The sequence below is a fragment of the Myotis daubentonii genome, chromosome 20, assembly GCF_963259705.1.
Source record: "Myotis daubentonii chromosome 20, mMyoDau2.1, whole genome shotgun sequence".
NCBI classification, from domain to species: domain Eukaryota; kingdom Metazoa; phylum Chordata; class Mammalia; order Chiroptera; family Vespertilionidae; genus Myotis; species Myotis daubentonii.
The window spans coordinates 923,941-951,133 of NC_081859.1; the positions used below are offsets into that span (position 1 = coordinate 923,941).

The following is a 27,193-nucleotide window of genomic DNA, read 5'->3' on the forward strand; positions in this document are numbered from 1 at the left end:
TAGGGGGCGTGCAGGAGGCAGTCCATCCATGATCATCTCTCATCATGGATGTTTCTCTCTCTTCCTCTCCTTTCCTCTCTGATATCAATAAAAATATATTTTTTAAAAAATAAAAAATAAAACAACTTGCTAATGAACACAGGCCTCCTTCTCACCTTCTCGCGGGCCAGACCGGGTGCTTCTTGGGGAGGGACCCCCTGCCTGTTCATCCACAGACCCCGGTCCCCTTCCCCCCACTCGCTGACAGCAGGGCATCCCCCGCAGTGGGTGGGTCCTGCACGAGGTCAGGGGGCGGGTCTTGGACGGGGTGGGGGCGGGTCTTGGGTGGGGGGCGGGTCTTGGACGGGGTCAGGGGCGGGTCCTGGCGGGGGACGGGTCTTGCACGGGGTCAGTGGACCGTGTTGGTGAGAGGGAGGAACGCCGCGAGCATCCCAGGTCCGATCCACTTAGGACCCCGGGATTCTGCACCCGAGTCCCCTGCGCGCAGCACAGCCCGTGGGAGCCCCACCTTCAGGCGGGTCTCGGCCTCCACGGGCCGGGGAGGAGGCACAGGCGAGCGGCCTCGGGGATCGGGCAGGGCGGGGCCGGGCAGGACACGGGCTTCCACGGGCGCGACGCCTCCGGGACGTCCGGGACATGCCGAGCCTGGTTGGCGCGGGGTGTGCGGGAACCCGGGGAGGAGAGGGGCCGCGAGGGGGCGGGGCCAGACCGGGGGCGGGGCCAGACTGGGGGCGGGGCGACCGCTGAGAATTCTCGCTGCAGGAAAGTGGGAGCTGGCCGGCGTTTTTTCTTTCTTTAAAGATATTAGAACTTTATTATTTTATTTTATTTATTTATTTTTTGGTGGAGGTGCTGGGGATTGAACCTGGGGCCTCGTGCAGAACTTCATATTTTTAATTTTTATTGATTTCAGAGAGCAAGGGAGAGGGAGAGAGAGAAACATCCATGATGAGAGAGACTCCTGACCGGCTGCCTCCTGCACGCCCCCTACTGGGGATCCAGCCGGGAAACCTGGGCAGGCGCCATGGCCGGGAATAGAACCCGGGACCGTTCTGTCCGGTCCACAGGCCCAGGCTCCATCCACGGAGCCACCCCGGCCAGGACTGGACAGATCACTTCCTGCCTCTGGGTCCCCGTGTCCTCGTTTAGGAACTGGGGTGCCTGCTACCCTGGAAGCTTGTTTTCCCGCGGGCGCCCTGCGCTGCCACTGGCTGGGTGACGCGGGCATGCTGCTCCCTCCCTGGGCCCCGCTCCGTCGTCTGGAAGTTTGGGGTGATACCAGCCTCCCGGGGGGACCTGTGGACCCCAGACACGGAGCAGGTGTGTGGGGGGTGGCATCCCCATCCCTACAGGGGCACTCTCGGTCCTTGCCTGGCTCGGGGTCAGTAAGAGGGGCCCCCCCCCAATAATCCACTGCTTGGAAAGGTCACAGAAATGCCAGCGATTTATTGATTTCAAAAAAGCAAATACATAGCGTATCACACAGGCGAACGGGGCCCGGCCAGGCCAGCGCGGAGCTCTCACACCAACACGGAGCAGGGGACGGGGCTCCAGACAGCTCCCAGCACCTCCGGCCCCTCCCACAGCCTGGCTGCTGCCACCCCAGCCGTCCCACCTCCGCGCCAGGCTCCGCGGGCTAGGGCCCAGAAGGACATGGGCCACAGGGACTTCCTGCCTGAGGCCCCACGGGGGGCCAGCAAGGCGGGGGCTGGGGCAGGAACACCGGGGCCCCTGGCCCCCTGGCCCCTGAGGTCCGCTCCGGCCACAGCACACGGAGGCCTGTGTCCAGCCAGCTCTTCCCAGGAGGCCCTGCGGTTTCCCATCTGAAATGCACCTGAGGTGGGGTCTTGGGGGTGCCGGAGCCCCAGACGGGTCTCTTCTGTCTCATTCGGGTGGAGTCAGGCCGGCTGGGGCCCAGGAGACGGGGGGCGGCGGCTCTGGCCAAGGCGTGGGCTTGCCGGCGGCCTGATGGGACAATCCCGTTGCTGGTCTATTTCGCCGTTCCTCCGTGTGTCCCAAACCCCACACCCGCCCTCATTTGAGTCTCCCAGGCACCTCCTGGGAGTTTGAAATGGCCCCTGTCTGGCCCCTCCCCACAGGGCAGATGAAGGGCAAACAGCCGGTCACTCCCTGGCCAGCCCGTGGCTCCCAGCCCCGCGTTCCCATCTTCCTCCGGCAGCAGGTGCCTTGCCTGCCCCTGGAGACTAGGATGACACTCACAGGGGGAGCCCACAGACACGGGACCCCCCCTCCCCGGGGCCCCACCCCACTCCCCTAGGAGGGACCCCACACGGCGAACCAGGTGTGGCTGCCCTCTCCGCGGCCCAGGCCTCGCCCCCGCCCAGCCCAGCCCCGTGGCTCTGCGGGCCGGTGGCCTTGTCAGGCACCCAGACTGACCCATGAGACCCACAGGCCTCAACACCCAGCCCCCCTCCTTCCTGCCAAGCTGCCTCCAGAGGGGGGAGGGCTGCCCCTGGGGGACGGTCCCCCTGCAGGACCCTGGGGGGGAGCCCGGGGGCACCCACAAAGCACAGGGTAAGACACAGGAGAGCCTCCTCCGCCTTTGAGCTGCATCAACAGCTGCCTAGCACCTGTGGTTCACGGCCAAGCCCATAGGCTCACACACACACACACACACACACACACACACACACACACACGTGCACGCACCCACACACACGTGCACACACGCACCCATGCACACACACGTGTGCACACACACTTACGTTATACATATATATATATACCATTTCTCAGCAAAGGAAGTATGGACATGGGAAAAAGCTCTTAACTCAAGAAAGGCCCCCCCCCCCTCCCCAGCCCCCATTGCCAAGGGGAAAAAAAGAATCTAAAAATCTCTCCGTCTTCCACAGTTTTCAGGTTTTGCTCTCGGTTGCTTGAACTTTTCCAAATACTGCACAGGTGGCAGAACAACCCTCCGGCCAGGCCGAGGTCTCCTCCGGGGGGTCGTGTCGTTTCTGCAAAGGGAGGAGGTCGTGGCAGGCGGTGAGGGCAGGGGCACCCCCATGAGGGCAGGGGCACCCCCATGAGGGCAGAGGCATCCCGGTGAGGGCAGGAGCACCCTCGTGAGGGCAGGGGCACCCCGGTGAGGGCAGGAGCACCCCCGTGAGGGCAGGGGCACCCTGGTGAGGGCAGGGGCACCCCATGATGGCAGGGGCACCCTGGTGAGGGCAGGGGCACCCCCATGAGGGCAGGGGCATCCCGGTGAGGATGCTCAGGGAGCTCGGGGCCGGCCCCTCACCCTGAGGCTGGCCAAGGCCGCAGGGGTCCCGGGGCCCCCCTGACCCGGGGGCCGGGCCGAGCCTCACCTGCGAGCCGAGCCTGCTCGGGCAGCCCCTCTCAGAACCGGGAGGTGAAGTTCCGGAGGCTGTTGGCCCCCCCTAAGGCTCCCAGCATGTTCCTGTCGAAGCCTTGCTGCAGAGGGGGGACAGCAACGTGTGGGTCCCGCGCCCGCGCCCCGCAGGCCTGCTCGCCCGCCTCCTCTCCCGCCCCATCCGGAGGCTCTTGGGCCTCTGAGACCCCGTCCTCCTGTCTCACCGCCCCCCCACACCCCCTCCCCGCCCTGCTCCGCCCCCTCCCTCGGTCTCTGCAGAGATGCCGGACCCCCGTCGTCACCCAGGCGTCATTCCACCACCCTCCGTCTCCCTTCTTTCCGAGCCAAACTGCGGCGGCAGGTGCACCCTCGGCCACCACTTCCTCCCCACCCACCAGCCTGGCCAGGGTGACCTCAGAGGCCACGGGGACATCGGCCATCGGACCCAGGGCTTCCGGGGCGCCCGGCCCGCAGCGGGGCGGCCTTACCTGTCGGAGGACGGTCTGCAGGTCCTTGCTGGACCACATGTCAGACAGGAGCAGCCGGGCGGCCTCGGCGGCCTTGGGGGAGGCGCTGCGCAGGCGGGAAGTGCATTGTGGGCGAGGCTCCGGGGGACACGCGGTCAGGACCCCTCCCTCCCACCCTCACCTCCGGGTCTCGGAGACACGGGGGACCCACCCCGGGGAGCACCAGAGAGGAGCTGCGCTCGGCATCGGCTGTCACTCCACCCCCGCCCCTGCCCCCTGGAGCTGCCCCCACGGTTCTCCCCGGGGCCTCCATTCGGGTCCCCACCCCGGCCCTTGTGCTGGGAGGAGAGAGACTAAAGCTCCCGCACAGCCCGGCCGGCGTGGCTCGGAGGTGGAGCGTCCACCTGTGAACCAGGAGGTCACGGTTCCATTCCCGGTCAGGGCACAGGCCCGGGTGGCGGGCTCGACCCCAGTCGGGGGCGTGCAGGAGGCAGCCGATCCATGATTCTCTCTCATTCCTCTCGGAAATCAATAAAAATATATTTGGAAAAAATAAATAAAGAAGGCTCCCGCCCAGCCCCTGCCTCCTGCTGGCCTGACCCTCTGAGGACAGTGTCCCCGGGCGACCCCGGCCGAGAAGGCGCTGCCCTGGGGCCTGGCTGCTGGACCCTGAGCTCCGGAAGGCTGGGGGGCGGGGCAGGGGAGGGGGTGGGGGCGGGGCTGGGGCGGGGCGGGGCAGGGCAGGGGGTGGGGCGGGCGGGCCCCCGGCGCACCTGCTGCGACACAGGTTGATGACGTTGTTGATCATGCTGCTGGAGAAGAACTGCTTGGCCACGTGCGGCTGCGAGGCCATCAGGTTGCGCACGGTGTAGCAGGCCGAGGACAGGATGTCCTCCGAGTTGCTGGTGTTGCCCGTGTGGCTGGTGAGCAGCCGGGTCACCTCGGGGAACACTTGGTTCCCTGGGAGAGAAGGGGGGCGGGCGGGGGGGGGGTCAGGGGACTAAGGGAGAGGGGGGCTGGGGACCCGGGTGGGGCCTCCCACACCTGCTGTCCCCCTCAGGTGACCGGCCCCTTCCTTCCCACCTCCAAGCGTCCCTCCTGGAGGCTCGCCCCGGGAGGCGGGTAGAAGGTGACCTTCCAGTGGCCCCGGAGAGTGGGGGACGGGGGGCGGCCTGGCTGTCGGGGGGAATGGCCTGGCTGTGGGGGGGGGGCGGCCTGGCTGTCGGGGGGGTGGTCTTGCTGTGGGGGGCGGCCTGGCTGTGGGGGGCGGGGGGCGGCTTGGCTGTCGGGGGGGGGGGGGCCTGGCTGGGGGGGGGCTGGCTGTCGGAGGGGTGGCCTGGCTGTCGGGGGGGGGTGGCCTGGCTGTTGGGGGGGCCTGGCTGTGGGGGGGCCTGGCTGTGGGGGGGGGCCTGGGCCCGGTGCTCACCCATGGCTCGGTGCAGCGCCGGGTGGCGCGACATGTTGCTCAGCAGGGAGGCGCCGGAGCGCACCACGTCCGAGTTGCCCGACTGCAGCAGGCGCGCGATCTGCGGCAGCCCTTTCTCCTTGAGGCCGATCAGCTGGCTCATGCCGCTGGACATCTGGACAGAGGACCCAGTGAGGCCCGGCCTGAGCTCCCCGGGGCCCCAGGGCTGAGGAGGAGGGGGTGGGGGACCCCAAGGAGAGGCCTGGCCCTTCCTCTCCTGCACGGGACTCAGGATGGAGGGGTGGGGGGGAGGGGCAGGGAGCAGCCTGCAGGGGGCTGAGGCCAGGGGGCAGCGGGGGGCGGGGGCCTCCTCACCAGCCCCTTGCTGGCCGTCAGGTTCTGCAGGGCCCCCGCACAGGCCTCCAGGGTGGCGTCCTTCTTGCTCTTGCCCATGAGGTTCAGGTAGGTGCGGATGGCGTCCGAGTGGTACAGCCAGCTGCTGCCCTTGGGGTTGGTCTCCTCCTCAGGGAGGGGGCAGTCGTAGTTGTTGTTCTGGGGACCAAGGGCAGGTCAGCAGGCGCCTCTGCAGGGACGGAACCCAAGCTGCCCCCCCCCTCAGGGCCTGGTTCCGCCCTGGCGCCCACCCAGGGGCCCTTCCCTCACTGGGGCCACGAGAAAGAGGGAGGGAGGCCCGGCCGGTGTGGCTCAGTGGTTGAGCGTTGACCTAGGAACCAGGAGGTCGGGGTTCGATTCCCGGTCAGGGCACACGCCCAGGTTGTGGGATCGAGCCCCAGCGTGGGGCGTGCAGGAGGCAGCCGATCCATGATGCTCTCTCAGCATGGATGCTTCTCCCTCTCCCTCTCCCTTCCTCTCTGAAATCAACTAAGAAATGTAACAACAGTGAGGGCCCTGCCGTGGGCCGCGGGGTCAGGTCCGAGGAGAGACGGCGCCCCGTCTCTCGGGAGGGGACCAGCCTCTGGCCCAGCCTGGCAGCGCGTGGTGGCGGCTGTGGGGGCTCACGCCACGCTGCTTCCTGCCCCAGAGGGCCCAGCACCTTCTGCTTCTGGGGAACCCAGAGACTCTGAGGCCATGGGGACCAGGCCAGAGAGGGGTTAGCGCCCTGGTCACCCCGAATCTCAGCGCTAAGGGGGACCATGGGGACACTGTGAGACCGGCAGGGGTCGGATGCCCCCTGCCCAGCTCCCGGAGGGCGGCAGGCTCCCGTGGTCAGAGAGGGCGGGAGGCCGGGCCTGGGGGTGGGGGTGGGGGTGGGGTGGCGGGAGGGGCCCGGGCCCCTCACCATCATCTTGTCGCTCTTGTTGCTGAAGCAGCCGGTGGAGGACTTCTCGGTGTAGGCGTTGCGGGCGTTGTACTCCAGCTGGCGGTAGCGGGTGGGCACCTCGGCGTCCAGGCGGTACGAGAGGTTGTGGAGGACACACATGCAGTTCTCCACGGACTGGGGGCGAGAGAGCGTGGGCCTGAGCCGCGGTGGGTGCTGCCCGGGCTCGAGGCCCAAGGGGGCGGCTGCCTGTCTCCCCTACTGGCGGCTCAGACTGGCTCTGGGAGCCTCAGTCTTCCTGGCTGTACAATGGGGCTGAAGTCACCTGCTCTGGGCTGATGGGAAGGTTGCACGTGGGAGGTGCCTGTCCAGGGGCCCAGCACCTAGTAGGGCAGCAGACAGAGGCGTGTGTCTACTGCTCTGGCCAACGTGCCAGGGGTCAGAAGGGCTACGGGAGCTGTCCTGGCATCTGTAGGTTCAAAAGCCACCGAGCCCGGTCCGTCTATGAACCAGGAGGTCACTGGTTTGATTCCCGGTCAGGGCACACGCCTGGGTGGTGGGCTCCATCCCCAGCCAGTAGGGGGCGTGCAGGAGGCAGCCGATCCGTGATTCTCTGTCATCATAGATGTTTCTCTCTCTCTCTCCCTCTCCCTTCCTCTCTGAAATCAATACAAAAAATATAGATAGATAGGTAGGTAGACAGATAGGTATAGATATAGATAGATAGGTATTTAGATAGTTAGATGATAGATAGATAGATACATAGATAGATAAAAAAGCAAGATGCCCACTGGGACCAGGCTGAGCAGCCCGGCACAGGTCCTGTCCGCAGGCCCTGCTGTCCCTTCCGATGGTGGTGCCCCCAGGGCCGCGCCCTCACCTTGTCGTCGCAGCGGCTGGCGGCCACGCAGTTCTGGACGTAGGCCATGAGGGCGTCGATGAGCCCCGCGTAGTTGCGCATGGTCTGCCGGCCGGCGTCGGCCGAGCTGAGGTTCCTGAGGGGCGGAGAGGGGGTGGTGGGCGCCTGCAGGAGGCTTGGTCGGGGGCGCCCAGAGAGGACAGGGGAGCGGAGGGAGGAGGGAAGGAGAAGCCGAGGGGCCGGCTCTGGCGGCGAGGCCCTTTCCACCTCTCTGTCCGCCCACAGAGTCCACCAGCCCGACGGTCCCGCGTGTCCGTGGCTCTTGTGGCCCCGGGCACCGGTGGACCAGGGGCTGGATGGAGCCCCGCCTGCCTGCCTGCCCATCTCTTTCTGGGGGCGCTGGGGGGCCGGTGCTGATCTGGGACGGTGCTGATCTGGGACGGGAGCCAGAGGTCCCGCCCCGCAGCCTGGGCCTGGTCTTTCATCTCCAGCCTCTGCTCCCCGGGCGGCTGGCTGGGGGGTGGGGGGGAGCTGAGATCCAGAGCCCCTTGCCAACGGCACCCCAGCCTGTGAGGGCCCCCAGGGCTTGGGGGAGACAACCCCCTGGGAGCAGGTGTGACCCCCTTAAGGAATCCGCTCCGCCACGCCCGCCCGCCCCGCCTGGCACCCACTCCCAGCTCCTAAAGATGTGGGGAAGTGAGGCCCCGCCCCCCAGCGCCCTGAGGGGCCTCGCCACACCCCACGGAGGCCAGGAAGCGCCAACATCATGCCAATGATGAACGTTGGGGAGGGTTTTTGCCCGCAGCCCGGAGGTGACTCATGAGCAGCCGGGATAGACTTTTGTCTAAAAGAAGGCTCTTCAAGATGGGACAAGAGGCGCATTTTTCCAGGGGCCGAGGAGGGAGGGCCCGTTTGGATGGGCAGACCCAGTGTTCCCGCCCTGAGATGCCTGCCCGTGTCGGCCGGGGTCCCTCAGAGAAGGCGAGGAGAGTGGGGAGGTGGCCGAGCCCCGGAGCCGGCCCCCGCGGCCAGGGGTGGTGCGGCTGTGCCCTGGCCCAGGCAGTCTTGGCTGAGCTGGAGCTGCCCGGGGGAGGGAGGGGTGCAGGGTGTGCGGCCGGGCCCCAGGGCCCCAGGTGGGCGGGCGGACGCCCTCTGCTCTCACCTCAGGCAGCCGGTGGCGTTGAAGAAGACCTCGGGGTCCACCAGCTCCCGGGACAGGTTGCTGTTGCCGTCGCCCCAGCCGGAGAAGGGGATGATGACGCGGTCGGCCAGCACGGGCAGGGCGTCCGAGATCAGCTCCTCCTTCAGCTCGTCCGTGGAGGACAGGTTCCAGAGCAGCCCTGGGGGTGGGGGGGGGACAGTGGCCCCGTCACATGCCGGCTCAGGGGGGCCCCCTCAGCCTGTTCTGGCCAACAAGCCTACTGCACTGTCCCATGCAGCTAGACCTGGTCAATCAGATCTCCGGTCCCATCGTTTCCCGAGCTTTCTGTGAAGCTCAAAATTAACGCACAGGGACGGTGATCCGAAACCACGGGTCGGCCTGGGCGGCGTGGCTCCGTGGTTGAGCGTCGACCTATGAACCGGGAGCTCAGGGTTCGATTCCCCGTCAGGGCACATGGCCGAGTTGCTGACTCAGTCCCCAGTAGGGGGTGTGCAGGAGGCAGCCGATCAATGATTCTCATCATTGATATTTCTCTCGCTGTCTCCCTCTCCCTTCCTCTCAGAAATCAATAAAAATGTTTAAAACAACAACAAAAACCATTGATGGGTGGTTTTCAATCGGAATTGTAACACTCAGAGTCTCCCACTGGTCTCTGTTTTCTACCCGAGAGTCATTCCAGGAAGACGCATCCCTGTCCCACTGTCCTGGCCTCACATTCCCCGTCCAATCGAGGCTGCGTAGTGACGGGTTTCTGGGCCCGGCCCTCCGTGTTCAGCACGTATTTTTGGACACGGGGGAGATGCTGGAGACCTACTGGCCCCTGCCCCTGTCGCCTAGAAACCCCCAGGTCTGCTGGAGGGGGGTCCCGCCTGGACAGTGGCCTTCCACCTCTTGCCCAGGATCCTCCAAAGGCCTGGACCCCCGCGAGCATGCACCATGCCCAGCGTCACCATCTGGCCCCCAGGAGCCCGGCCACAGCTGGCGCCGCGGGCGCCCAGGACAGCAGCCTGCACCTGTGGGTGGCCCTGCCCAGGGGGACGACCCGCCCAGCCGCCCTGCCCTCGACCCCCGTGGCCGGGCTGCCTACCCGTCAGCTGTTTCTGGATCTCCGTGCTCCGGGTGGTCCTCAGGAGGCTGACGGCCTCCCGGATCCCGCCCTGCCGGCGGGTCTCCAGCTTGTTGGTGGCGCTCCGGAACACCAGGTTGCGCAGGGCCCCGGCCGCGGCCTGCTGCACGTTCTGGTTGGGGCTGCGGAGGAGGTCCACCAGCTTGCTGATGCCGCTCAGCTGATAGACCTGGGGGACAGGGAGGCGGCTCAGACCACAGGCCCTACTTGCCCTTCGGAGGCCTGCACGCCAGCCCCCATGTACACACGTGGTGCGGCCCAATGGGAACGGGCCAGACCAGGAGCCAAGACGGGGACTGAGCCCGGCCGGCGTGGCTCAGGGGCTGAGCATCGACCTAGGAACCAGGAGGTCACAGTTCGATTCCCGGGCAGGGCACAGGCCCCGGCTGCAGTCTCGATCCTTAGTGGGGGGCGTGCGGGAGGCAGCCGATCCATGGTTCTCTCTCGTCATTGGTGTTTCTCACTCTCTCTCCCTCTCTCCTTTCCTCTCTGAAGTCAATAAAAATATATTAAAAAAAAAAAAGACAGGGACTCAGACCATGACTCCCCCACTTCCTGGCAGACACACTCAGGGGAGCCTCCTCCTGCCTTGAGCCCCATTTCCTCCCCTGGGGTTCGGTGGTGAAGACCAGATGGGAAAGGTCCATGCAACCGAAGGGCTTTGCTCTGCGCAGAAGGTCAAGTTGGCCAAGCTCTGACCTTGGGCAATGCCAAGCACACTGCTGGGCCCAGGCAGCTGGGCAGGGTGGGAGGGAGCTGACCGTGCCCCCCGCCCCCCATCTGTAAATGCAGGCTCAGGCGGATGCCAGCCAGGCCCTGCCCAGACCAACGGTGGGAGTGGGAGCAGGGGCGGGGGGAGGGCATGGTGAGCACCCAGGTACCTGCTGCTTGGCCGACTCATCCTGGAAGCAGGTGTGCTGGATGTAGTAGGCCCCGATGGCCTGGTACTTCTCATCCTGGGAGCACAGGTACTGCACGGCCTTGGGGATGGTCAGCCCGCTGCACTCGATGTCCTCACTGCAGATCCTGTGGGGAGTGGCCGTGGGGGTGGGTCACAGGGGCCCTGGGCAGGGGTTGGGACATCATCTTTGCACACCCAAGCTGGCACAGCTACACCTGCCCTGGAGAGAGCCAGGGCAAGGCCCAGCTGGGGACAAGCCCACCTGGGGACCAGGCCCACCTGGGGACCAGGCCCACCTGGGGACACCTCTGTGCAACAGCTCCTCCAGGGGAGGGAAAAGGCTCACCCTGGAGGAGGCTCCGTGAGCATCCCTGAGGGGCCAGGGGATGTCCACCATCCTGTCCCTCCCTGGCCCCTTCCCTTCCCAGCGCAGACCACGCCCCTCCCAGCCAAAGGCCCCGCCCCCCAGCCAAGTCCCCACCCTATCCCCCCATCTGCTCCTCTCTGGCACAGGCCCCGCCCCCAGCCCAGGCCCCGCCCCCAGCCCAGGCCCCATCCCCATCTCCATCCCTCACCTCTCTGGCACAGGCCCCGCCCCCATCCCAGGCCCCGCCCCCAGCCCAGGCCCCATCCCCATCTCCATCCCTCTCCTCTCTGGCACAGGCCCCGCCCCCTCTCTGGCACAGGCCCCGCCCCCATCCCAGGCCCCATCCCCATCTCCATCTCTCCTCTCTGGCACAGGCCCTGCCCCCATCCCAGGCCCCATCCCCATCTCCATCCCTCTCCTCTCTGGCACAGGCCCCGCCCCCTCTCTGGCACAGGCCCCGCCCCCTCTCTGGCGCAGGCCCCGCCCCCAGCCAAGGCCCCATCCCCATCTCCATCCCTCGCCTCTCTGGCACAGGCCCCGCCCCCAGCCAAGGCCCCATCCCCATCTCCATCCCTTGCCTCTCTGGCACAGGCCCCGCCCCCTCGCTGGCACAGGCCCCGCCCCCAGCCCAGGCCCCGCCCCCGCCCAGCCGCACTCACTTGGAGCTGGCCCGCGAGTGGCCGAAGGACATGTCCTTGTTGCAGGAGATGGGCGGGACGCACACCGGGTCCTGCTTGGAGGCGCAGGAGGGCGGGCGCACCGGGCACTTCTTGGCGGGCTTCTGGCCGCTGCAGGTGCTGTAGAAGCTGTAGCGGCTCTGGGCCGTCTTGTGGCCCTTGGCGCCCAGCGTGCCCTTGCGCAGGGTGCCCCGCGGGTCGCAGTAGAGGTCGGGCTCGCTGCGGCTGGCCTTGATCTTCTGCAGGAAGCAGATGTCACTGCCCGCGCCCGTGTGGCAGGCGCCCCGCGGGTAGTGGCGGCCCCAGTTCTCCATCTGGCTGTAGGAGCTGAAGCGCCGGGTGTCGGCTTCCCGCTTGAGGGTCCCATTGTAGAGCTGGCCAAGAGAGGGGGCGGCTCAGGGCAGGGTCCCCCGGCCCCAAGCGATGCTCACGGAGCCCCACAAGGTGTGAGGCCCAGGAGCCTGACCCGGCGTCCGACATATCATTTCTCAAACTCAAGGCTGCCGCCCATTATGGATGATGAAACCAGTTTAGAGGCGGTGACCATCATTTTAAAGAACAGACCCGAGTCCGGCCAGGGTGGCTCAGCGGTTGAGCGTCGACCTCTGAACCAGGAGGTCAGGGTTCGATTCCCCGTCAGGGCACAGGCCTGGGTTGTGGGCTCCATCCCCAGTGTGGGGTGTGCGGGAGGCAGCTGGTCCATGATTCTCCCTCATCATGGATGTTTCTCTCTCTCTCCCTCTCCCTTCCTCTCTGAGATCAATAAAAATATATTTTTTAAAAAGTGTGTGTGTGTGTGTGTGTGTGTGTGTGTGTGTGTGTGTGAATGTGTGACTATGTGAGTGTGTGTGTGAGTGTGTGTGAGTGTGTGTGTGTGACTATGTGAGTGTGTGTGTATACGTGTGTGTGGTGGGGGCGGAGGTCACCCAGGCCGGGGGTCCTGTCCCTCCCTCTCTGTGGGAGATCCTTAGAGCAGGAAGCCAGGGTGGGTGAAGGCCCGCTGGGGTGAGTAACGTGCCCCTGGCTGCCCACTGGCCCAGCCCCCCCCTCCCCCCCGCTGCCCAGGTCTCAGCCCCGGAGCCTGTGGGCTGTGCCTGGAGCCCACGGTGCCACCGCCACCTGGGCCTGGGCCATGGCGCTCGCCAACGCCACCCACGCACCCAGCTGTGCGCCCGGGCAGGGGCGGGCTTCTCCCCACACTGGGTCCAACCCTCCTGCCCTGGGGGAGCTGGGGTGTGGGGGTTGGGAGGGAAGTGAGCAGGGACGGGCAGGGGGCAGGGGAGGGGGCAGCGTGGTGACTGCACACCTTGCAGATAACGCGCCAACTATGCAGCTAGGCCCCGCCCCCTCGCCTCCACTCTCCCGGGGAGAGCCAGTGGCTCCCGAGCCGCAGCCTTAGATGGAAAAGGGACAGGAGCGCCTTGTTCTCCGCGCAGGACACGCCCGCCGTCATCTGTCACCTGAGGAGGACCCGGGCGCTCATCCTGGTGCAGACCCAGCGCCCCTGGGACCCCGCGGGGGGCCCTCACAGAGGGGCTCTGGGGCTCAGCTTTCCCGGCTGGGGAGGAGCAGGGGCGGCCGGGCCATGGGGCGGGGTACTGGTGGGTCCCGAGGGGGCAGGGGGGACACCTGTGGACTGCACTCCCAGCCTCCCACCAGCCACATTCCAGCAGCCTCACCCATTTCTGGGAACCCCACCCAGCTCCCCTGTGCCTGGGGCAGGTGGGCGGTACTGTCTGGGGTGGCCCAGCCCTCCCTGCACAGACGGCCTGTGTCCCAGCTAGCGCCTGTGACTGCTCTCCTTTCTCTCTCTCTCTCTCTCTCTCTCTCTCTCTCTCTCTCTCTCTCTCTCTCTTGAAAACATATCCTTTTAATGATTTCAGAGAGGAAGGGGGAGAGAGGGAGAGAAACATCAATCAACTGCCTCCTGCCCGCCCCCTACTGGTGATGGAGCCCGAAACCCGGGAATCGAACCGTGACCTCCGGAGCCACGCCAGCCGGGCCCTTCTCCCTTTTCTATCTGAGTCACATGGCGCGGGCACCGCGGGCTCCAGGCACAGCCCTCAGGCTCCCTGGGCTGAGACACGGGCAGTGGGGAGGCTCTGGAGCCGGAACTTCTGGGCTGACGTCCGCCTGCACCCCTGGCCCCGTGGGCAGCCCCCGGCCAGTCACTGACACCAGGGGCCTCCGTTTCCCTGTCTGTAAATCTGGTGGGACAATCGCTGTGCCCCCGGAGGACCCAGCGAGCGAATGTCCGTGGAGCACGTAGGGCGGTGCACATCCGTGTCCCGCTGACGCCCACAGTGGGGACAGGCCGGCCGCCCCCAGGACCCGGCTGAAGGTTTGACAGCCAAAGCCCCGCCCCCCCCCGAGGGGCTGCCAGGCGGGCACAAGAGGGGGGTGAACCCGGAAGCCAGGACAGCCCGGGCAAGGGGTCCGCACTGGGGGCCTCCCCCCGGGGCCACAGGTAAGGCCTCGCAGTTGCATAAAAGCAGAGGCACGTGGTCCAGCCAGCTGGCACCCGGAGGAACGGCGTGGGCGCGGCTGGCATCCCGGGAGGACAATCCTCTTCTGTGCAGGGACCGGAGCCTGGCAGCCCCGGGGCCCCGAAAGCCAGGAGTGCCTCCCAGTCACCGCGACGACGAGGATGCCCCCTCCATTCCCATCTGCGGAACGCACACCTGGCCCAGCAGATAGGAGAGCTGGCTCCCAGGCACTCTTCCCCCCGCCCCCCCCACACACACAGATAGCGATCTGCTGGCCGAGCCTCCTCTGAATACACACCCCCTTGTCTGGGTCTCTCCGGCCTCCCTGGGAACCTCCAGCCGCTGCGATGGTCATAGAACATTCCAAAGGCAAGAGCCTGACTTCCTGGGGGTGGAGCCGACCCCTCCAACACAGAGAGGACTGGGCTGGGCAGCAGGGGGCGCCCGGGAGGTGTACCTCCCCCCGGGGAACCATGGGGCTCTTGGGGAGGCGACACCTTGCCTGTCCTCCAAGGGGGCGCCCAGGGTCTCTCCCCGCAACAGGCTCTGTGCTGCCTCCTTCCTGCTAATGACGGGGCGCTGGGGCTCACCCAGCTTCCGCCCTCCTCCCGCCCTTACCCCCCCGGGCGCTCCCCAGCCCGCGTCTCTCCTCCTTTTCCTTCTTTCTTTCTTTTTAAAAAACATATAATGTTATTGATGTCAGAGAGGAAGGGAGAGGCAGAGAGAGAGACAGAAACGTCAGTGATGAGAGAGAATCATGGATCGGCTGCCTCCTGCACGCCCCACACTGGGGATCGAGCCCGCAACCCGGCATGTGCCCTGAGCGGGAATTGAACCCTGACCTCCTGGTTCATAGGTTGATGCTCAGCCACTGAGCAACACTGGCTGGCCTGGCTTCCTTTCCCTCTTGAGCCAGGAAGTTCCCAGAGGCCCCCCCTGTTTTGTGGGCGAGGGGACAGTTCTACGGGGTGACCAGACTGAAGCCAAGCAGGGCTCGCGTCAGCCAGGGGCCTCACAGGGCTGAGCACAGCCCCCCTGCCCTCCCGTCTGAGGCCCCCAGTCAGCACCCGAGGCCATCGGCCGGGACAGGGACCACCGGGCGGGAGGGAAGGGGCAGCTTCTCGTGTCCCCCCATCTGGGGATCTTCCGACGCCCCCTTTCCACTCCCGTGCCCAGGCTGAGCCCGGCTCATGGGTCTCCACGGCCCAGGCCCAGATCCGGGGCCTCTGCAGGCCCGCCCTGTCCGCAGGCCTGGCGCCTGCCGGGGGGGGGGGGGGTGCCAACCTTGACCTCCCTCAGACAAAGCGTCGCTAGCCGGAGTCCTCCCCGGAGCCCGCAATGTCTCTGCTGTGGACACCACACGCGCCTGGCCGCGCCCCTCCCAGCCCCCGGCCCAGAAGCCCCGCTTCTGCTCAGACGGCCCCCCATCCTGCCGCCCTCCGCTCCCAGCCTGCATTTCTTCATTCCTTCCTGAGGATGTTCTCCCATTGAATTTAGAGAGAGAGGGAAAGACAGAGAGAAACATCGATGTGAGGGCATCTGTGCCAGGTGGAGACTCGGCTGGAGGTTGGCACGGGGTGCCCGGGGCCACTGTGGGCACCAGGGGGCCTCGGGCCACTCCAGGAGCTGCTGGGGGGAGGGGTGTTCTCTCTGGGGACAAGCCAGGCGGTGGGGGCCCCAGCATGGGGCCAGCTGCCGGGATCCATGAGCCTCCCGTGCCCTTCCCCGGGCGGCAGCAGCTGGGTGGCCGTGGCTGACCAGACCAAAGCTGCCCAGGCCCCTTGGGAGCCAGGGACATGCTGGGCCGGCCGGGATGAAAAGGCCTTGGTCCCGGCCATGAGCCCGTGTGAAACCAGCCAGGTGAGGCCGGCCCGACCGGCTCTCCGGGGCGCGCCCTGCTCCTCCCGGCCGGCACACCCAGCAGCGCCCGGCAGGCCACCTCCATCACCCTTCCCAGGGAGCCCTGCACACGGTGCCACGCAGTGCCAGGCGGCCTCGTGCCCCTCAGGCCCGGGGAGGGCTCTCTTGAGAAGGGGGTCTGGCCTGGGAGCGCCCGGGGGTGGGATCTACTGTCCGCTGACCCCCTCAGCGCCTCATGGACCCTCCTGGGATTGGGGTCAGGGCTGGGCAGTCAGCGGTGGCAGGGGGACCGGGCAGGTGGCGGGCAGCTCTGCCCCACCCTCGCCAGGGGTCTGGACAGCACAGGCCCTTTCTCAGCAAAGGCTGCTGGGAGGGGGCACTCCAGGCCCAGGGCTGGGCGCTGGTGGGGGGGGAGGGGGGCAGGGAGCCTGCTGGCTCAGCAGAGGGAGGGAGCGTGGGAGCCACGGCCTGAGTCACCAAAGGTGGGACTTTGGCGTTGGGGGTGGGGTGAGGGGTGGGGTGTGGGGGGGCCGGTCCCTGTCTCCTCCTGGGCATACTCCCCTGTGGCCAGGAAGGAGCAGGGTGGGCCTGGCGCTGGGCTGGGGCGGGGCAAGGCTCGGGGGTCATCTGGTCCCACCACCATTTATTTTCTATTTTGTTATCTGTGAATCCTCACCCCGGGATATTTCTCCACTGATTTTTAGAGAGAGCCGAAGAGAGAGGGAAAGACAGATAGAAACATCGATGTGAGAGAAACACATCGATGGGTTGCCTCCTGCAGGCGAGGAGGAGGAGCCTGCAACCCAGGTACGTGCCCTTGACCGGAATCGAACCCGGGACCCTTCGGCCCGCAGGCCGACGCTCTACCCACTGAGCCACACCGGCCGGGGCTGTATTCTCCGACTTCTCTGAGCAAGGGCACAGGCTATGGGATGTCAGGACCGCCAGGAGCTGGTCTGAGCCCAGGCCTCACCCACCCCTCGGCCTGGAGGAGGGACCTCAGGCCTCTGAGACGCTGGGAAATCAGCACGAACGGGAGCCCTGCCCACGCAGCCGGGCCCTGGGCAGCAGGCGCTTACGGAGGGGGCTCATCCCTGGGGGGCACCCCAGACAGAGGCGCCTGCCGCTGGCTTCTGCCACAGTTTAAATACAGGGAGTGTCCCGGGCTCAGCCAGGTGTCTGTGAGGACGGGCTGGGAGCCGGCTGTGCTTTCTGGGTGGGGGTGGGGGTGGGGGTGGGTGGGGTGGGGTGGGTGCGGGGCCTGGGCGCGGCCCGTCCCTGCAGCTCCCGACTCCTCGCTCTCAGGCATGTCCTGTCCCTCGGCAAGTGCGATGCCGTCTGTTCTTGTTGGGGGAGCGCCTGGGGCCCCCCTGGGACCCTCCTATCTCCCCGGGCGGGTGGCAGTGAGTCACGGCTGGCACGGGGACACGGAGTTGGCACACACACCCATCGTTCCCTCGCTCGCTCTGGGAGCCGGAGCCAGGCCTGTGTGTGTGGGGGGTGGTAGGGGAGAAGGGAGCTGTGGCCCCTCAATTCCCTCCCCTGGGCCCCGGGAGCAGGCAGACCCGGCAGGCGTGGCCCGAGGAACCACTGGCACATCTGGCAAAGGCGTTCGGAGCTGAGGGGGGTGAGCCGGGAGGAGGTCAGCCTGGGGGGGGCGGTTGGTACTAAGTCAGGTGGTTGCTGGATGGGGCCACACTGGCTCTCTGCAAAGAGAAGGGGGGGAGGCCTGCCTCTCTCCCTCCCACTGAGGGGTGGGAGGGGGGGTCCCACGGCCCCTGTGTGTGTCCGATCTCGGCCGGGAGGTCCCCAGGCAGGGGACCCGCTGGGCCCCAACCTCTGTTACCTTTCCCCCTGCTCTCCTTCTCCCTGCTGCTCCCCCCCCCCCCGCCCCCTTGCCCAGCCCTCGCTCATCTGCCGGCGGGCCTGGCTCCAATAGGCATGATTCCGTTTCCTCCTCCTCCTCGGCCCTCCCTGGCCAAAGCCCCGTGTGCACGCAGCTCCCTGCCGTTCCCAGAGCCTCCGCAGAGCTGAGAGGAGACAGGACGTGCCCCGGCAGGTGCCCTGGCGTGAGTCATGTCTGAGGCCCTGCCAGGAGGGAGGGGCAGGAGGGTGGGCCTTGGGGTGCGGGAAAGGGAAGGGATTTTCCCTGGTGGTCAGGACACGGGGGGGGGGGGTGCACTGGGAGCCGGTGAGCTGGAGCCAATGCTCACGGTGGGCCAAGGGCGATGTCCACGGCGCCTGGTTACAAAGTTTCTTGCTTGTAACCAAGTCAGCTACACGCAGCGCTGCTGCAACAATGTATCAGCCTGTGAGTGACGTCGGCTCCCGGGTGGCCCCGCCCCCGTTTCCCAGATGGGAGGGCAGCACCCAGAGGCGCTGGGCGGTTTACCTGGAGTCTCCCGGCAGGGCCGAGCCTCCCGGTACCACCTGCATCGTCAGCATCAGCGAGACTGTTCCCCTCGCCTGCCTGCGGGTCCCACCCAGCGCCCCGCCCTCCTGCCTCTCGCCGACCCCACCTGTCTGCCTGGTGGCCGCTCTGTGTCAAAGCTCTGGATTCACACCTGGGCCTGACCCGCCGCCCCCTCAGGGTCTGTCCCCTGGACTCACGCTGCACCCAGGGTATCAGCTGACATTAAGAATCAGAAAAAAAGGCACGGAGGGACCTGGGTTTGCAGCAGATCCTGGTTCGTGTTCCCTCCAGTCCCTCAGCAAAAACAAACACACACACCAAACACCAAACACCAGGCCTCCTAAATGAGCCCCAACGAGAAGCTCAGGGGGAAGGAACACGCTGACAACAACAACAAGAGGACTCCTGGCTCATAAACACCCCCACCCCCGCCGTCTCCCCTGCCCAGGACCCCGGCAACGGGGGGTGACGTCACTGAGCCACGAGCCCCTCGCAGACGGGGCCCAGCCCCCCACGGCAATCAGCCTCCACTCCCGCCCGCACGATGCTTCGAGGGCCTCGAAAAGGAGTTTTCCAACAACAGTACAGACTTGCTGAAATCGACATCCACGGGAGCCATAGAAATGGGGCCGGGAGACGTCCTGGGAGTCGCCTGGGAAGACGGCAAGGGGCTGGGACAGGGGTCCTCAAACTTTTTAAACAGGGGGCCAGTTCCCGGTCCCTCAGACCGCTGGAGGGCCGGACTACAGTTTAAAAAAAAAAAAAAACTATGAACAGATCCCTATGCACACGGCACAGATCTTATTTTGAAGTAAAAAAACAAAACGGGAACAAATACAGCATTTGTGTTTGCATGTGGCCCGCGGGCCGTAGTTCGAGGACCCCTGGGCTGGGAGGACAGGATCTAAGATCATCTCTACCCGCGTCAACTGAGCAACAACAAAACCTTAGACCTCGCTCCAACCACAAACGGACCCCAGAGAGCTCACATCCGCCGTGCGACCCGATCAGACGCGGCCAAGCGGGCTCGAAAAAGTGACCTTTGGCGGACGCTTTTAAAGAAGGTGTCTCCTTGGAGACATTCAGAAATATCCAAGGAGCCCAGACAAGGGGGGGGATGAAGAGCCCCCTGCGGCCGTGGCTGGTGTGGCTCGGTGGTCAGAGCGCCGGCCCCTGTACCGAAGGGTCACGGGTTCGATTCCCGGTCAAGGGCATGTACCTGGGTTGCAGGTTCGATCCCCAGCCCCGGTTGGGGGTCTGTGCAGGAGGTAGCCCATCCCTGTGTCTCTCTCACATCCATGTTTCTCTCCCTCCCTCCCTCCCTCCCTCCTTCCCTTCCACTCTGACAAAAACCAATGGAAAAATATCCGTGGGTGAGGATTTTCAAAGATAAAGATATTTTCTTGATGCTTTTGAAGAATTGCACCCAGAAACATCCCCTCAGCCCAGACAGGAGATGCGGAGCTGGGGGTCCCCCCTCTGCATCCGTGCGGTTTCCTGCACCCTAGACCCCCCCCCCCGCCCCGCCGCAGACACTCGGCGCCCCTGAGCTCCTTACCGGGTAGCCCCACGAGCCGCTGCCCGCCTGCAGCTTGGAGTAGTAGCTCCGGTTGGCGGTGCCGTAGTTGTAATTGTCAGCCAGGCCATCATACATGGAACCTGAGGGGAAGGCAGGGGTTAGGACCGTGTGGCTGGCCAGGCTCCTCACCCACCCTCCTTGTCAGGCATCGCCTCCATCCAGGGCCAGACGCCCCCCGAGGGGGCCAGGTCTGCACCTCGTGGGAGAGGCAGGGACCAGAGGGGCCTGTGCTGTCCCCCTCCTCCTCCTCCCCCTCCTCCTCCTCCCCCTCCCCCTGCCAGGGCCTGCAGACAGCAGCTGGGACAGAGAGTCTCGGGCGACCCCCTCCTGGGGCCCCTGGAGCTCTCCGGTGGCGTCGGCTGACACCTACAGGCCAACAGCTGGCCCGGGGGGCCCTGGAGCAGCACCGTCCCATTCCAGGGGATCAGGACCCCGCGTCCCACAAGGATGAGCCTCCGGCTCGGGGAGGACCCGCGGGAGAGGGACATGCCGGCCGGAGCGCAAGGTCAGGGCCGCAGAGCAGCCTCTGCAGGTTGGAGTCGACCTGGGGGCAGGATGCTGGCTCCGCCCTCCGCCCGGCCCCACGGGGGACCTCCCGCCCCTTCCTGCATCCCTGGCCGGAGAAGGGGGTGAGGATTAATTACTGTTTTGGGAGCCCCGAGCCCCACAATGACAGGCTTCTGGGGCGACGGTGTCATTAGCGGCAGATGGCTTTGCATCGCACAGCAGCGTGGGGTTGGGGTTCCTGGGGGGTCCCCTTCTCTCCTCGCCCCTTCACCAGATGGCAGGGGCCGAGGGGGCCTGAAGGACAGCCCCTATGGTCCTTGAGACAGGCTCACAGCGACAGGCCGGGACCCCGCTCCCGCGCCTTGTCTGCTGTTTCTCCTCGGCCTCCACCATCGGCCTCCACCATCGGCCTCACCAGTTCAGACCCAAGTTCAAGGCGTCCTCCCCCAGGAGGCCTGTCCTGACCGGCCACGGCCACCTCTGCCCGCTCTGCCATCTGGGCCCAAGTCACACCCCGCCCAGAGTCCCGCTCCCAATGCTGCAGTGTGAGGGGCGCCCGTGACCCCGACATCCAGAGCAAGACTGGGCCCCCGTCTAGTCCAGTGAGGGTCTCAGGGGCCTCTGAGAGCCTCCTAGGGGGGTGGCCCCCCGTCTTCCTCAGGGGTCGGCCGGCGGCAGCCTCGAGGCTCTGTCTAGGGGGTGGGGCTTGCTGGAGGCTCACCTGGTACGTGAGCCCCAACCCCACCTGCCACCCCCACTCAGACTCCCAAGCCTTGGGGAGGGGGGAGGGGGGAGGGGCGTTGCACCATGAGCGAGAGTAGGGGGAGCAGCCTTAGAGGGTGGCAGGTGGCCCGGCCAGTGTGGCTCAATGGTTGAGCGTCGACCTATGAACCAGGAGGTCAGGGTTTGATTCCGGTCGGGGCACAGGCCCAGGTTGTGGGCTCCATCCCCAGTGTGGGGCCTGCAGGAGGCAGCCGATCCGTGATCCTCTCTCATCATGGATGCTTCTCTCTCTCTCTCCTCCTCCCTTCCTCTCTGAGATCAATAAACAAAAAATTAAAAAAAAAAAAGGTGTCAGGTGTCCCTGCCTGGTGCCACCTCCTCTGTGCAATGCCACCTGCCCCCCTGCCCCCCCTCCCCGACCTCAGAGGCCAGGACACTGACCCCTGACCCCGTTCCCCGATCACAGCCGATCCGCTGGCCATTCGCGGCCCGGGAGCCGGGAGGCCTTCACATTGGTTGGGCTCCGGCCTTTGGGCAACGAGCCACGTGGGCCTCAGCTTCCTCCTCCATAAAAAGGGGTGCCCTCTGTGCACCCCAAGGCCCACAGGGCTCCGGGGCCCGAGGGGGTGATTACAGTGGCACGTGCCCGCTGGCCTCCAGGGACGCCGGCTTCCCCGCTCCAGGGTCGGGGTTCAGCACAAGGAAGAGGCGCCCTCACCTACGCGACCCACAGCCTCCTGGCCGCCGGCCTCGGTCTCCCCGGGCCGCCCGTCCCCGACTCCACAGGCTCGTCCTGGGGGCCCGGACTCACGGCGAGCTCCTTGCTGCCCCCCTTTCTCCAGAATCTGCCCCCTCCCCCCCGCTATAAAGGAGGCCTCTGTCAGGAGGGGCCCGGGAGGGGCTGAGTCCAGGCGTCCAGGGGGCCAGGCGCACGGCCCGTCCCATCGCCTCCCTCCGTCCGCGCACCTGACTCCCTGCCCGGCTTGGCAGGCCCCGTGCACCTGGCTGTTGCCTACGCACAGGCAGTTCTCGCCAAAGGGCAGGCGTGGGTCAGCCAGCGGCTCCCGGATGGAAACTCCGGGTGGTGACAGACAGTCCCGGGGCCCCAGGAGGCCTCCCGCGGGGAGCGCAGGCTCCCACGGCCTCCGCCCGTCTCCAGGCGGACCTGTCAGCGGTGAGGTCACCACCCCTCGGTCATCGGAGAGCATCCCTCCCTCGCAGCGGCGCCTGCGCCTCCCTCTCGCGTTCTCCTGCGGCTGGTGGGCGTTCTCTGCCGTGGAGGCCGGGGTGCGAGTGGGGGGGACGAGGCCAGCCCTGGAATGCCAGCCCCCCTCTCCAGGGGTGACAGGGGTGGGCATGTAACTCTCACTTCCGGTCGGGCCAAGGCCTAAGGCTCCTGAATTTGGGGGTCAGCCCAGCCGGCGTGACTCTGCCGTTGAGGGTCGACCTAGGAACCAAGAGGTCACGGTTCGATTCAGGGTCAGGGCACATGCCCATCCCCAACCAGTAGGGGGCGTGCAGGAGGCAGCCGATCCATGATTCTCTCTCATCACTGGTGTTTCTCTCTCCCTCTCCCTTCCTCTCTGAAATCAATAAAAATATATTTAAAAAAAATGGATTTGGGGGGAGACACCTGACTCCCGCCGTAGATGCTTGGCTCGCCTTCCCTGCGGGAACGGGGCGGCCATCACGCTGGCCCAAGGCTGTGAGGGAGGGAGGAGGCCAGAGCCGTGCGCCCCTGGGCTCACGCCTGGCGGTGGGCCTTGGGGTCAGAGGGCGCAGGCGGGAGGCGAGCTCTGTTCGCAGGAGAGCTGCTCGCACAACAGAAAGCGACTTTTCCCCTTCCTGAGCCTGGGGGGGCGGGGCGGGGACTGGGGGGTCTGGCTGGTAAGTATTAGCCTCGAAGTTAGTTCAATAGCCAGGACATGCGGCTTCTCCATGAGACTAAGGGGGCGGGTGCGACCGCTCTCACCCCTCCACCCGGTCCCCAGCTTCTCTAGAGCTCACCACCTCCATGAAGCCCTCCTTGACTACCTCACCCCGATCCCGTCACCCGGGGCCGATGGTCTTCTCTGTACGGGGCATGGTGAGGGTGGTGCCCCTGCCCAGCCCTCCCAGGGAAGGCCCCCAGGCCCCCTGCTGGCTGGTCAGGGAAACCAGGAAGAGAGAGAGAGCAGCTGAGCGCAGCTCTAGAGCCGAGGTCGCCTTCTTGAGGTGGGGTTCCTGGTCCAGAGTGGCCAGGGAGTCACCCCCCCTTCCAGGTGACCCTCCTCATCCCACTGTCTCTCCAGATGGGTGGACATGCCCCTGGCAAAGGTTAGTGCTCCTCAGGGAACCTGGCTGCCCCCCCGCCCCCACCTGTGCACCATCCCCAGGTCTCAGGGGGCGGTGCCTCCCTAGTGCATCAGCTGCTGTGCCCACACCCTGCACCTGGCCCCAGCCAATCGGAAACCGGCCCCGGGGAGGCCCAGCCCTGCACCCTGGGAGCCGCCAGGCCTTCTCACCTGCAGAAGCTTGCAGGGAGCGTCGGCTGCCTGCCTCGCTAGGGCACATGGATTCGTCCTCCCGTGGGGACAGGCGAGCTTCTGCCGAGGTGACTCATCCTTCACCCCCAGCTCCCCAGGCGGCACACCCACCCCACCTGCGCCGTCTCCCTGTCTCCCTCCTTCCCAGCCCAGCGCTCTCCCCGCGTTTTGCACCTCCCCGAGGTGACCCCGCCCAGCTCTGGGCACGGCAAAACCCGTGGCAGAGTCCCTGCCCACTGCCCACTGCCCACTGCCCACTGCCCACTGCCCAGCGGCTCCAGGGCTCCTTGGAGCGTGGCTCCTGTACATGCCATGTGTGCGTGTGCATGCGTGTGTGTATGTGCATGCGTGTGTGTGCATGTGCGTGTGATGTACCTACAGATAAGGCCACATAGGCCATCACACACCTTCTGGGTGCCATGCCCCATCCCAGGAGTGGGTCCCAGGTTGCACAGTTAGGACGACTGCGGGTGGGGATTCACAGTTTTGTGGGTGCAGAGAGAATTGTGTGTGTGTGTGTGTGTGTTTGTGTGTGTGTGTGTTTGTGTGTGTGTGTGTGTGTGTGTGTGTGTGTGTTTAAAAAACTCTCCGCCAATGAGCTGAGCCAGGGCCGCGGCGGTTGCCGTGTGAGCCCCTGGAATGCCCGCGCTGCTGCATGCGTTGCGACAGGCCGGCGGAAATTCTGGTTCAAACTCCACTTCGAGCCAAGATTCGCGGTAAAGAAGCCAAAATTGGTTCATTTGAAGTTTAATTAGTGGTTCGCCGCCGAGCAAGCTAAGGCACAACTGCCTCTTACCAGCCCCCGCCCCAGCCTCGGTCCCGAAAACACAACCCCACACGGGATGTCTGGGCACGGTCTGGGGTCCGGGAGGGCCCCCCTGGGCCTGGGGGAGTGGGGGCCTAGCCCGAGCCTGCCCCCAGGAGGCCTCAAGTCCCTGTGCCCTGTGAGGGACAGGGAGACGGCACCCCCAGTCTGCGGCCCCACCCCCATCTGTCCAGGGAGAGGGACGCGTCTGCCAACGGAGGTGGGAGAAGGGAGGCCCGAGGCTGAAGGTGAAAGTCCCAGCTGTCCCAGCAGCAGGAGACGCGCCTGACGAACGGCGCTACGGGGTTAGGGCCCCCCCCCCGTCTCCCCAGGGAGCAGCAGCGGGGCTTGGGGTCGGGTCAGATGGGATCTGGGGAAGCTTCAAAAGCCACCAAGAACCCCCGTGTGGACAAATGTCTCCTTAACCCCCCACCGGCCCCTGGTCAGCACCCCTGCAGGGAGAGCCCACCCCTGCAGGCCAGGGCTCCGGCCGAGATCCCTGTGGGCACCACATCCCCTGTCCCCCACACTCTGGGCCAGTTCAGGGGAAGAGCCCCCCAGCCCCGAATTCTTCACGAGGAGATCCCTGATGGGCCCCGGGGGCCCGAGAATCTCGTGGATGACACGGAATCAGGGTCCCAGTCTGTCCAGGGACGTGGGACGTGTCCTGGGGGGAGGGTGGCCCTTCACCGCCGCCAAGCCCCGCTCCCAGGCACCAGAGCGGGTGCCTGGGGTACAAAAGAGCTCGAGGAAGAGGGAGGGAAGCCAGCGGCCTGGGATGAGCAGGGGAGGCTGGGGTGGAGCTGACGGGGCGGACAGGGAGCTGATGAAACAAAGCCGCTCAACCAGACGCACCAGCTCGGCTGACCTCACCGCCTCTCCCAGCCCCGAAGCCGATGCCAGTGCCGATGCCGCCAGGGCCTGGCCCCTGTGGGAACCTGGCCGCAGGTGGGGGCCCGGGACACACCTGCAGGGGCAGGCCCGGGAGCCCTGTGTATGGAGAGGTACCCATGAGCCACCAGGGTCAGCCCTCCCTGGCCGAAGGCCTCTGGGGGACCCACGATGGTGGGAAGAGGAGGGTTTGGGCACCAGGGCTGCCTTGAGGGTTTTCAGGGGCTGCGAGCCCGGAGCTGAGGCCAAAGGGGAAGGGGGACAGGTGAGCCTGGTGCAGGGACCGGAGTAGATTGGCCGCAGCTGTGACTGGACCGAGGCCAGAAATGGGGCCTTTGTTACCCCAAACCTTCGAGTGAGCAGCTAGAGGGCACCCACTAAAGGAGGAGACAGAGGCTCTGGGGGCCGCGTGACCTTGAGCGGAGGTCGGCGGAGGTCGCAGGAGAGGAGCCAGGGGCCCAGCCCAGGGCTGAGGATCTGGGGTCCTGGGGGGCTCTCAGCCAGCCACTTCTCTCCCTCCAACAGGACAGTAAGAGAGGACAGAAGCCAGCGGCGGGCAGTGACCTGGGGGAAGGGGTTGTAGTCTCTTCCCTCCCCCGGCCCCTGTTCACCAGCACCCTCTCTCCCGTGAGGCCGGGACCCCGTCCTCACATCCTGGTTTGCAGTCTTTCGTCTTTATTCCCATTGGTCTCAATTTTTACTAAAAAGACCAAAGGCTCACGAACTGGTGTGTGATTCTTTGTATGAAAGCATTTGGCCTGAAGTTTCTCCACAAGCTCCCTCAGATACATTGTATCTCCCTCCCGTCAGATACATTGTATCTCCCTTCCCATCAGATACTGTATCTCCCTCCTTGAGTTTCGGGGGCCCCTACCCTCTCCCCCTCACCCAGTCTGGGCACTTTGGGGATGGGGAGGGCTGCCTGGTCAAACCAGCACCCAGATTGAGCAGACATGCGCCCCCATGAGGGCTCAGCCAGGGGCCCAGGGGGACCCCCAATTGCCAACCTGGGTCCCTCTTCACCACCAGCCGAGCTGAGGGCAGTAGGGAGAATCGTGGGAAACGGGGGGAGGAGGGGAGAAAGCCGTCGGGGCCCGGCAGGAGGGGGCCGTTGGAGTCCGACCGACGGTGGGGGCCGCTGCTCCCCTTCCCCCTCCCCCCCACCGCCCCGTCGTCGGGACAGGTGGGGGAGCACTGGGTTTGCACCCGGCTTAGCCCCGGCCTCAGCCACACTCCCTGGTCCCCCTGCGCCCCCGGGGCCGTGCGCGCCGTCGCGGCCTCCTGCCAGGGGCGCACGCACTCCCTCCCTCCCCTTCCCCGCGCGCGCGCGCGCGGGCGCACGAGCCGGTACCTCGGTTGGAGTGGGTCAGCGTGGACGACTGCGAGGACTTGGACTTCTGCCGCCGGACCGTCATCATCACCTGCTCCTGCACGCGCTGCTTGCCCGACGTGCCCGTCTTCATCTTCTGGTCCGAGGGCAGCGCCAGCGTCGAGTGGTCCTGGTTGGGGAAGCACTCGTAGGCCAGCGCGGTCTTGAGCGGCGAGTGGTTCATGGTGGCGGCGGCGGGGGCGCGGGCCGGGCCGGGCGTGCGGGCGGCGGGAGGCGCGAGGTGCGGGCGGCGGGAGGCGCGCGGGGCGGCGGAGGGCTGAGGGCGCTCAGCGGCTCCGGGTGCCCATAGACTTGGTGCGGGTGCGTGCGCGCGGCTCCTCCGACTGCTCCTGGCGCCTCCGCCCCGGCTGGTGCAGCTCCGGGCTCTGGCCGGGCCCGCCCTCCGCCAGATATACCGCCCCCGCCTGCACCTCCCACTCCGCCCGCCGAGCCTGTGC

At 66.3% G+C, this 27,193-nt stretch overlaps 1 protein-coding gene across 2 annotated transcripts; it reads right to left on the bottom strand.

Annotated features, from left to right (window-relative positions):
• Positions 1-1,426: 1,426 nt before the first annotated feature.
• On the bottom strand, positions 1,427-27,140 carry PKP1 (plakophilin 1). 2 transcript variants are annotated; one of them, XM_059677878.1, is made up of 14 exons: positions 26,718-27,140; positions 19,895-19,995; positions 11,560-11,951; positions 10,514-10,658; positions 9,594-9,801; positions 8,507-8,684; positions 7,366-7,480; positions 6,507-6,662; positions 5,582-5,758; positions 5,228-5,381; positions 4,575-4,761; positions 3,823-3,907; positions 3,330-3,435; positions 1,427-2,978 (listed from the first exon to the last, which is right to left on the bottom strand). In XM_059677878.1, exons 1-13 carry the CDS (start codon positions 26,917-26,919, stop codon positions 3,361-3,363), a joined length of 2,175 nt encoding a protein of 724 aa, XP_059533861.1. In that variant the 5' UTR covers positions 26,920-27,140; the 3' UTR covers positions 1,427-2,978; positions 3,330-3,360. The 2 variants fall into 2 exon arrangements, with proteins under 2 accessions (XP_059533861.1, XP_059533860.1); XM_059677877.1 differs by having other exon boundaries at positions 1,427-2,969; positions 3,324-3,435; positions 26,718-27,139.
• Positions 27,141-27,193: the final 53 nt, after the last annotated feature.